Source organism: Diospyros lotus, chromosome 5, assembly GCF_014633365.1.
Source record: "Diospyros lotus cultivar Yz01 chromosome 5, ASM1463336v1, whole genome shotgun sequence".
NCBI lineage: Eukaryota > Viridiplantae > Streptophyta > Magnoliopsida > Ericales > Ebenaceae > Diospyros > Diospyros lotus.
Window position 1 is genome coordinate 15,152,466 of NC_068342.1, and position 12,085 is coordinate 15,164,550.

At 33.2% G+C, this 12,085-nt stretch overlaps 1 protein-coding gene across 1 annotated transcript; it reads left to right on the forward strand.

Annotated features, from left to right (window-relative positions):
- Positions 1–1,622: 1,622 nt before the first annotated feature.
- On the forward strand, positions 1,623–2,863 carry LOC127802356 (uncharacterized). The gene is made up of 3 exons (XM_052338113.1): positions 1,623–1,778; positions 1,881–1,942; positions 2,536–2,863. Exons 1-3 carry the CDS (start codon positions 1,721–1,723, stop codon positions 2,659–2,661), a joined length of 246 nt encoding a protein of 81 aa, XP_052194073.1. The 5' UTR covers positions 1,623–1,720; the 3' UTR covers positions 2,662–2,863.
- The last annotated feature ends 9,222 nt before the right edge of the window (positions 2,864–12,085 follow it).

Genomic DNA, 12,085 nt, shown 5'->3' on the forward strand with positions numbered 1-12,085 from the left:
AACATAATAAACATTATGTTTACAAATATTACAATAAAATTATGTTTACAAGAAACATAATTTTTTAAATATTTTTTTATTTTTTGGTGGGCCGGGCCAAATCATTTTAGTGAGTTAGTTGGTGGGCCAACCCACGGGCCATTTTGGTGGGCTAAGTCAGGCCACATATTGCTGGCTCGACATGACCCTCATTTTGCTAAGCGAGCCGGCCTGACTTGTTCGCTACAATAACGGGCCTGGCCAGGTCGGGTTATGAGGCGGGCTGGCCCATTGGTCGCTCACCCCATTTCTCATCTCTAGGACACATGCATTTTATCAATTAGCCTCGCAAAGCAAAACAAAAAAAAGAAAAAAAAATCACCTGGAATTGTCAACCACCTCAACTCGTACCTTAGGAAGACCAAGCGTGAGGTCCTAGATAAGGGCCAACGATGGCAATGAAGCAATTTCAGGCCAAACCGCAAGAACTATCAATGATTATATCTAAGACATGAGCAGTGATAAAGATTCCTAGTTGCTGAGAAAATTTAAAGGATGTCTCTTACATTTATATTTTTTGGTTGGGTAAATTACACGTAAATTTTCTATTGTTTAAATCACTAATATGTAATTTCTTCTAATATAAACTTGTCTCTAGAACTGCTTGTGATTTATTTTTTTCTCAGACACTCTTTCTGTTAATTTAAATATCTTTTAATAAGGTGTCCAAATAAAAAATAAATAAATAAGAACTTCAAAGATATTTTTAAAGTAGAAAAAAAAAAAAAAAACGCAAGTACATTTGATTTGTTTGTGTAACCTAAACTATTGGGGTCTTGCTACAATTTACTTTTTTTTTTTTTTTTTAATTCTTCACTCCTAATTGCATTGTAGAAGGTAAAAGAATAATAGAGGTGGTGTGGAACAATTACAAATTATTGTGCTACCACCACTCCACATATTTTATTGGATTGAACTCAATTGTGGAAATTCTGTAAATAAATACATCCATAGCAAAAATTATGTCGTTTTGACTCATAATAAATGGTGTTAACGTTTAAAATTGATAGAAAAGTGTACACAAAATTAAAAAAAAAAAAAAATTAAAACCGCCACAAGGAATAAAGGTAAAATCAACAAAACATATAGTTTAAATAACCTATGGAGAAAAGGTACTTATTAAGAAAGCAATAGTATGGGTAGAAAAAATGGGCCACTAATGTACTAAATATGGTTCAATAAATAAAGAATATCAATACCTTTAATCTTATTATGTTGACTGATGTGAGTTAGTAGGGATGGTCGTGTGAGTCTCACCACCCCTATAGGATTCACGCCTCTATTCTTAAATTATTTATATCGGACAAATATTATGTTGCGAGCAACATAACAAAATCGTGAGTATTTGATTATACAATTATAATTATAGACTATATATATTATTATCTTCTAAAACCTAAATATTAACTCTTCAAGTTCATTCAGTGAAGGCATTGTTGTGGAGACGTTTGAGTAACATGTTAATTATTTTTTGTATTGTTATTGTCCTTTGTTATATGGTCTTGGGCCGGCCCACATGATAGGCCCAAGGACATGACTTTGGGTGGGCTCCTATCATATTGCTACGACAAGCCCATTTCAGAAAGGAAAATGGAGAATTATAATAAAAGAAGGCGGATTCTCAATTAGGGTTTCAAGCCAGTTTGAGAAGGAAGTAGAAAGCCGATCCTCGGAGAGAAAGATGTCGAAGAAAAACGACTTAGGTCGCCGAAAAAGGCAGCACGACTTCGATCTCAAAAGTATATAAATTCATTGCCCTAAATTTGTTTGATGAACTTCCCCCTTTTCTTAGATTGCTTGTCTCATTAAATTTGTTGTTATTTCTGTATGCAAATTATCAGGAGAGAAAGAAGATAAGGAAAAGAAGGAAAAGAAGCTGCAGGCCACGAAGAGCAAGATGAAGGTAAACTACCTATATAGTTTATGTGCCTATACATACATATATATATATATATCCTAGTACACTAACTGCTCATGTGCTTGATCAACTTTGAAAGGTTCAATTGGCAATCTGCTTTACCGTGTTAACTTGTGGAATCTGAAATATGAAGCTATGCCAAGTCTTTGGTTTTTCATAAAAAAAGGCTGCTACTTTTTTCTGGGTATACATTAAGATATTTGGTCTATATGGAGTCATTTTGAGTTTATAGTTAAATTTAATGAAGGAAATTGTGGGTTCAGAATAAACTGGCAAGACTCTGGAGGTGGTTAGTAATAGGAATTTAGAATTTGCAATTTAGTTGAGATTTGCTACTAAAATTTTAGATAAGGGAAGCTCTGGGTATGGGTACACAAAAATGTGTGTGGCTCCTGTTCTTCTGGAATATAAGGTGAACGGAAATTATTGGGTTTGCGTATTTCTTTTATATTATTATGCAAGAGGAATGGTGGTTGGTGTGAATGGAAACTGTTGACTAAGTTTCTTTTCATTTGTGACATTCTTAGTTAATTTTGGAATCTGTTGAGAAAGCTTTGTGTTTGGATGATTTTGTTTAGGTGGATGCAAATGACAGGAAGAAGAAGGGTGCAAGTGGATTTCGAGTTGGGAAGAAAAAGGTGAAGAGCAAGTTGACTCCATTGGCAAAAGCAAAAGCAGCCCAGGCAATGGAAGTTGACAAATAAGTTGTGCATTGAGTGAGTGTGGCGCATGTTGAGAATATATGAAATGTGCGCCGTTTGCTCCTGGAATCTACGTCATTAGCCACCTTAGGATGTGTAACTGAGAGTGAAAAGTTTATCTTTACTTTTGTACTCATTAGCACTTCCTTTTATAGATATTGATTATTTGATTTATGTGGAAATTAATAACTTCCATTTTACTGTTTTTCTTGAATTGTCTAATCTACTTTAAAATTGTGCTTACGTATGCAGTCATGTTCTGGTTGGACAGTGTGTTTCTGTGCTACATGCTGTGCGGACACACTTGGCGTGTCCAAATGCATATTTATGTTAGATACAGATGTCAAACCTGGAGTTTTAAGTTCTAACTAAAGGCTTAAAGGTGTAATTTGAGGGACTCAAGAATTTCAATGTCTCTTTTATCTGTGGATTTTGAATTCTTTTGTAGTTTGGCATCGAAGTAAATATCCCCCATCACCCCCCACCAAAAAAAAAAAAACTCTCTTTCTCTCTCAAAATTTAAGAGTAGCGTTTCAGTTGCATTGATTTGATTAATTTCTTGTGTACAAGAATCAGCAATATTGAATTATTTACCGTGGGATATAAACAAGAAATTTATATTACTTTGGTAAACTAACTTTTTGAGCTACCATGAATAAGCAGCATGTGTGACACCAACCATCTTCCTTTTATATTTCCCAGTTCAAAATGCATTTTTTTTTATTTATCTAATCCTTAGAGATCAAGAGCTTCCCTTTTGATTCGCTGACAATGCCAATCATGACAGATCTTTTGAGGTACCTGAGGTAAAGAGATTTGTCAAGTTTGTTGAAAATTTTAACAGTGATGAAGCACCTGGATTGCTCATATTGGAGCATGCATGGTGACTCAAGTCGTTTAGCTCCTTTGTAGGAGGTTCCCAGTCTAGTTTATCTGTGGGAGATTGAAGTCCTCGTAAGAGTGTTGTGTAGACATTGAATTCTTACATGCTGCTTAAGAGTACACTTTCCCCCTTCTCCTCTAGGATACTGCCTGACCTAATAAAAGAAGGAAAAAAAATTAAAAAGTTAAAAGTTTGTAAGGAAGATCCTAGCTGAAGACAATCTGCAAAAAGAGTCAATTCAGCCGTATCTAAAAGGCAAGACTTTGAAGGTTGACTGACCTCCTGAGCATTTAATATGCTGCAGCAACAACAATAACACCAGACCTTAATCCCACCAGGTGGGGTTGGAGTGTATAATATATTTGGTGTATCTGACGTTCTTTTGAGCATTTGTGAATAAATAGTCATGAATTTTTGGGCATTTCATATTTATTGTACTCTTAGGACACTGATGGTTTATGGCAATTGTGAAAACCAATTATTGTGTTTTATGTGTCTCTTGGATTCAAAGCATGAACCGTCTGATTGAGTAATGATGCCTTGGGACTTTGCTAGACAAAGTTGATGAAGGCTTCAATGAAGAGAAGATAATAGTGCAGCGGAGGAATGTTGTGTTCATTGCTTGGCATATCAGAAAAGACCTTATAGAGCTACATAGATAGTTGGACAGACATTGATCAATAGTTTTTCTATTTGGATAAGCAATGTTCATCGTCATCAATACCCACTAAACCTGGGAGGAGAGCAACAGGGAGGGCTGCATGCAGCCGCATGTTGGCACCTTCAATGATTTAAAAGTTTTTTTTTTTTTTTTTTTCTGCATATGCACTTTTGTTGATTTGCTGGGATAGGATCATACCATCATTCTATGACTCAGATATTATCTATGCGTTAACATGTCTATTTTGGTCTCTGATGTTGAATGTCATGTAAATCCTCATATACTATGATGATGAGAATGGAAATCTGGTTCCAATTCTCACGGGAATTAAGGGCGGAAATGTGAGTCTTGTTGCCATTCTCCCAATGTTCAATGTTTGGTTTGTATTCTTACAAGTGAAAGCGGTACCTACAAGAATGAGATATCCCTATTCAGCAAGGATCTCATTGTTGGGTGGGGAAATGGTGTTCTCATTCTACATAATGACATGTTTTGATAACCTTGTTTATGATCAATTGTGTTCTTCTGTTATCCACCAAATGATTGAAATAGAAATGTAAGTTTTATTGATAGAGAACTGACTCAACTGAGCAGACTTGAACCGGTCCCTTTTCTAGCAGAAAGGAGCCAGACCCTCTGTGGATCGCTGAAGGATGTTCTCAATGTGCATTGTTGACACTCTAGGCTGTAATTATAATGGGAAATACTGTTAAAATGACATGCCCATGGCCTCTATGAAGATAAGGGGAATGATTAGGAAGTAGCAAGATGGGTTGAAGAAATTAGCAAGCGGCTTAGGCAAGTGGATTATCTTGTTTGGATTTGATGGGTATATCTTGTTAGTTGGATTACGGATTCTGAGATCAGCACCTGCAAACTGTACTTTCCAAAAATCCAAATCTATCTGATTGGGATGATGAACTACCTATCTTTTGTTACAATGAGAATAATAATGTCTTCTTTTCCCCAATGATTCATTGCACAAGTGATGTCTTTTCTCTCACGAAACGAACCAATACTTGTGTGTTTTTGTGTATTGAGTGTAAGTAACAAGCCAGGCCAGGCTAGCCCAGAATTTGAATTGCCTTTCTTGTAGTTGTAGTGAAGTCAAATGCCCATATATCTATCCATCCATCGATCCATAAGGGTAAAATGAAGATATGACAGAGTTTTCCATTAATGGGCAGTGGATTGCTTAGTCAAAGCAACACTTGTTTGTGCTTTAGAATATATGTTGTTGGGCCTAAAAACACCCAATTAATGAATTTTCAACTACTAATATAGGTGTTGGGGAGTTGTTTCACCAACCAACATAATTTCCCCTTATTCAACTGGGGGGGTCATTTTCTTTGAATAATATCCCTTTCCCTCCCTCTTTCTGAATGTCTGAGAAAGTGACTTGCTTATTTCCCTCATCATATGGTTTGCTATGCTAAGTTAGATTTCTTTTATTTTATAGATAGATATTTACCAAAATAATAAATCATCATGTCAACTGGTTCCAAGTCATGCGCGTGATGGTTTCTTATGCTGTACTAACTCTGGCTTGAAGTCTTGGACTCTCTTGCACTTGTCAAGGGGAAAAAAGAGATAAAAAATAATAATAATAATAATAATAGAAAGAGTACAACCACTAAATTATTTGGTTTGGTGTGATCTAACCATTCATTTACTTTCTAGTGCTTTGTGCCATTGTAATTTGTTGTGAATTTAAAATGAAAAAAATACAAAAACACATGCGAGTCAAGTGAATAAAATAAGATAATATAATAAAAAACTATGGAATGTGATGGGACAATTGAGCTCTTCTATTATGTAATAAATAATAATAATAATTTTATGCTTTCGTTTTGAAATTCCCTTTTCGAATCTTGGTGTTATGTTGGTCTCTATTAATTTTATTGTTGACTTTTTAATAAATCTGTATTTGTTGTATATATGAGTTGGAGTTCAGTAGCAGTGCAGTGCAGTGCAGTCAAATGAGTGTTTCAATGATTACTATAATATATTAAGATGAGTGATTGATGTAACTGAAATTAAAATAAAGCTGTATTTGTTAAAGAAAACTTTGAACCTCATTAGTTAAAGGCTAAAGCATAACAAAATTGCTTTAAATTGCCATGCTATGTATATATATATATTTAGGTTTTTTCCCATTTATGGTAAAAAAAAAGAAAAAAGTAATGAAATGACTGGATTTGGTTTATAAAATGACATATCCCCCCACCCCCCTTTAAAGATTTAGGCAATTTCTAATCTAATGGTTTGGTTGAATTAAGTTGTAAAGTGTGAAATTTTGTATTATAATGTGATAGAAAGTAACAATAATTGAGAAAAAAAAAGAAAAGAAAAGAAGAAGGAATAAGTAAGGAATAGACTAAAGTAGTCATGTTGTCCACTAATATCAATCCAATGGGCTACGGTGACATATATAGCAGCCAAGCTAAGCTAAGCTAAGCTTTGTGCTTTGGAGAGAGAGAGAGAGGGGGAAAGGGGATAAATGATAGTGTGGTCACTTTCTCTCGGGGAAGATATTTTTTCTAAGCTCCCAAACAGGGTCGGGAAAGTGTGTGTGTGGTAGGCTGAAATGCTGAAGGCCCATTTTTGTAAATATTAATTGTCAACATCCGGGTTTGGGCCCCCAAACCCGATTGTTTCAGTGTGGTCACCTCAACTGTCCACTTGGCACATGATTCTCTCTCTACTCCCTCACGCGCTTCTTCTCATTCCTCATTTCATTCATTCCTGCCTGCCTGCCTGCCTTTCCTCCATTTCCTACTCTCCCTCTATATTTTCCATCTCATTCTTTATTATATTATAAATAATTTATTTTTTATTTTAATTTTATTTCAAAAAATATACTATTTCAATCACACTCTTTATTTTTTTATTTATTATTAAAATTTAATTCTATTTATTTTACCATACACAAATCAATAACCAAATATACAAAATATCAATCATCTAATATAAAAATAAAGACAAAATATATATTGAATCACAAACTTGACTGATTTTGTGCAAGAAAAAGATCGCGCTGCCATTGTCATTATTGTTAATTGTCGCCGCCAAATCTGATGTCTGCAATTCGTCAGCGCACCTGCAACACTCGTTCTTCGCCATCGCTACTCGTCGTCGACCGTCTTCTCCCAAATTTGGATTTGCGTTGATGAATGTTGGGTGGGGGAGAGAGATAGTGAGGAATGAAGCAAATATTTGACTCTCCAACTGTAGCAAGTATTCTGAAGTTGAACAAATATTTGGCGAGAAACAATAGCTACAAGGAGCACCATTGGAGCTCAATTCCAACAATTGGCTCTCCAAAATTTGACTTAACAAGAAAATCACGCTGTTGTTGGAGATGGTCTTATCTTATTAATGTATTAAAGTAGGATTGTTAACCAAAATATTTTGTCAAGTGGCAATCAATGGTGAACTGTTTTCCTCCAAAACTTGCATTAAAATAAAGGTAGTGATTAATTAATTAAAGTAAAATTATTTATTATATTATATTTATTTATAAATATTTTATCTTTCTTATTATTAATATAGTAAAGCAAGATAATCTGCCAAAATATTTTCCCAAGTGGTAAGCAATGGTGAACCGTTTTCCCTCAAAAACTTGCATCAAAGTAAATGCAATGATTAATTAATTAAAATAAAACTATTTATTATATTATATTTATTTATAAATATAAATTAAAACCCCTAAACATACTTCCTACAAGCATTTCATCTTGCCATCAAATAAAGAATAATGCTAAGAGTCATGACTAATGATGGTATTATCAGTTATGTGGTTTTTCTTCTTTGGAAGAGACTAAGAAGACCATGTATTATTGTCTTATCTGCCAAACATCTTCTCCAATGAGGATGCAATATATGACTGATAACACCATCATCAGTTATGATTTTTAACATTACTCTCAAATAAAAATGTGTAATTTGAACAGTCGCACTGATTAATTAAACACAAAAGTCCACTAACTGAAACTACTTTCCAGAACTCTCTATTTTGGTCAAAAAATGCATAGATTTTTCAATGCTAATTAAGATTTAGGATATCACATTTTCAAGATTATGGAAGAAAATTAATACATAGTGAACGAAAAATAAGTCAAAATCCATATTTTCAGAGTTTTGTTATCATTACATAAATAAAATTTCAAGAGCATTATTCATTCTCATTTGAAGAAGAGTTAAGAGCATTATGAAAAATATGTTAAGTTCAATAATTATAAAATATATTTAATGATTTGTTATTCCAATGTAATAGCTTTTGTGTATAAATAGGGAATTTATGTTAAGATTTTCCATTTTCTATAACACGCTGTAATTTTTGAATGTCTTTTTAAAATATGAATGAAAGAGTTGATTTTGTCAATCAAATCAATGCTAGCAAGACGCAATGAGATTCCATGCTTTGAAGATAAGTTAGAAACTTATAGCATTGAGATGGTTTTCACGAATAAACAGGTTTTTTTTTCCTTATAAATTTAATGTTAATTATTTTTATAATATCTTTTGTTTTGTATAAATTATTTAAGATTTTGCCATCAAATTTGTAGGGTGGAAGGATTCATGCAACAATCAAGTGTTCGTTGGTTCGGTCTTTCAAAACATTGATTTGTGAAGGACAACTATATTTTATGTGTAATTTTATAATTAGATACAACAATATGAAATACAAGACTATAAGCCACAAGTATAGGATAAATTTTATACCAAAGACTAATGTTGTAGATACTATAGATGAAAGTTTTCCAATACAAAATTTTATCTTCAGATTATTTGCTGATATTTTAAGTGCAGTTGAACTTGATAAAAAAGAATTGTTTGGTAAGCATAAAGTTGATTATGCAATGATTTATATCCTTATAACTAATATGTTTTTTCAATTTTATTAAAAATATAATTGAAGATGCCATTGGTAAAAACAATGCTAAGTGTCAAAAATCTTGTGAAAGGACAAACAAGCTCATTGATATTGTGCTTGAGAACCTAAAGTATGTTTCATTCATAATTTTTTCAAATGTTAAATGATAATTTTATTTGAATATACAATGATAATTTTTTTAATATGTTTCATTCATTGATATTGTTCATGAGGATCTAGAGTATATATGTTTTACTCATAATTTTTTTCGATGTTAAATGATAATTTTATTTGCGTTTATTAATTTGCGAGTTTTGGTGTGACTTTAACTCTATCAAACCCAAGATTACCTTTTAAGTTTCAACGAAAGAAATATCTTTTGGTTGTATCATATGCTATGACTATTAATAAGAGTCAATGTCAATTTCTTTCACATGTCGAACTTTATCTGAAAAAATCAATTTTTACTCAGACAACTGTATGTTGTAGTCTATAGAGTTATAAATCGGACAAGATTGAAGATATTAATTTGTGATAGAGATGAAGAATCAACCAAGTCAACCACAAAATGTGGTCTTCAAATAAGTTTTTCAAAATTTGGATTAGATATGTTGGTTTTGAAAGTTTTAGTAACAATCTCTAATAGAATGTTATTTATATGATACTTTAGTATTTGATTTGATAATGATCAATTAACTTTCATAGATGATTAACAAAATCATCTATTGTGATTACATGGGATTATTTATATGATACTTTAGTATTTGATTTGATTATAATTAATTAACTTTCGTAGATGATTATTGAAATCATCTATTGTGATTACACATCCCATGCATCGCATCAGTTTAACATTAGTAGCACTAATATAATTAAGGGCTTATTTTGTGAATCTAACAGACTTTAATTAATCTACTCGGTACATGTTTGTACCTCATTGTTAATATGTATTAATTAAAGTGTATTAAATATACATTATGAATGAATGTGTAGTAGTCAATTTAAGTGGTATAAAAAGTGGTATTTAAATCATACAAATTCACGAATTTTGTCAATCTTTCAAACCATAATGGATTCATCATGGGATTGAAATTAGTTAAACTAAAATTTGGTGATTTAGGCAGTCTAAGAAAACACCACCACCACCACCACAATAACAACATGTCTTTTTTTAATATTTTTTCAAATCAAACAAAAAATAAAAAAAATGAAAATATCGAACGATTTTTCAATTCTTTTGATATTTTCATCTTTTTTTTTTTAAGTTTTTTAGTCTATCCAGTTTGAGCATCTATTTGATTGGATTTGTTCAATTTTAGAAAAAATTCAGTCTATTCGTTTGAATAATTTAGTTGATTCGATTACACCCCTATTTGACGGACACCGTTAAAAAAAACATGAAATGGGTACAAATTTTGTTCGGTTAAAAAAGTAAATAAATTGTTAATTATGATTACAGTTGTAATTATTAAAAAATAACTATAATTGTAACTATAGTTGTAATTGTAATCAAGGTAATTATAATCAATCTACAACAATTATATATAATATTTAGTTTTATATATAAAGTAATATTAATTTATAAATTATTATTTAAATATATATTCCTTTATAAAATATTTTTAAGTTGTAATTTATTTACAAAATTGCTCAATAAATAAAATTATGATATTAAAATATATTATAGCAATATCTATAAAAACAATTCATAAAAGGGGTGGGGTAATTGGGGGGGGAGGGGGGGGAACAGATCAAGAGTGCGATTTTGTGCATCCACTTTAACGAAGGTGCACATAATATCCGTCAATTTTGTGGGGCCCCTGTCTCTTTCATCTTCTCTCTCATTTCTTCTATTCCTTCTTTTTCTCCAGCAACCCTTCTAGCTGCCTTCCTTTCCTCGCCATCGTCGTCGCCTTACTGTCTCTTGTGCGCCAATTGCCATTGCGTCCTCGCCACCTCGTTGACTGTTGCAGAGAGGGAGAATGCAACGATGAAGTAAGGCAGTGAGGACGTAACGACAAGGCTAGGCAGCAGCGAAGAGGCGACGACAAGAGGGCCAACGACGGGAGAAAGGCGTCGAGAGCAAGCGAAAGGGAAATAGAGAAATGAGGTGGGTTTCTTAGGGAGAGAAACCTCCCAAAATGACTTTTTTACCCCCCCCCCCAAACTAACGGGGGGTTAGTTCACCACCGTTAAATGGAGGTACACAAAATTGCACACACAAACAAAGTCCATGGCATGTATATTGGTATTGTCACAATCAATCAACGGTTTATTGAAATCTTAAATTACAACTATATTATTTAGGTGTGATGGTTTGGATTTGCATTGGGTTTTTACTGTCTATCCTTTGTTTATAACCCAAGGAATATAATAACAATAATGATAAAAGAAAAGAAAGTAAGTTTTAATAGCCAACTTTGACATTTGTGCTAGATGAAAGGATCATCTTCTATGTTTGAAATTGTTGTTGTAAAATTACAACAATTAAATTTATTTGTTTGTGATTAACCAGAGCAAAGTCCTTTACCGGCGCTGAGGGTTTGATATGTTGCCAGCGAGGTCAATCGAGTCCGAATTGGGTTGAAACTGTAGTCCTAGAGGGCCAAAATAACTAGAGCTCAAAAGGGGTCTTCGGGGCCTTCGAGATAGCTCGCCTGGATATGGTCTTTGGGGCGACGATGGAGGGATGCCCTGAAGAGTCTTCAGAAAAAGGAGCCTTTGAGGATCACAGCTTTGCCTTAACTTGCAAATAGAAAAGAAGTCAAAAAGGCAAGCGAGAAACTCTCTTGCGCGGGCTCTTCGATGCCTAAGTCAGACAATAGTCTGAAAAGTATGAGAAATGTACAAGTATGTAAGTGTCCAATATAAGTATGTATGTGGCGTTTTTTGGGTGTCCCAAAGAGTAGTTAAGGGGGGTCTGGATGAGTTCTTAGGAGAGAGGTCTAAAAAAATCCAAAAGATCCATTTGTATCGAAGAGGCTAATATTTATAGATGGACATGTGG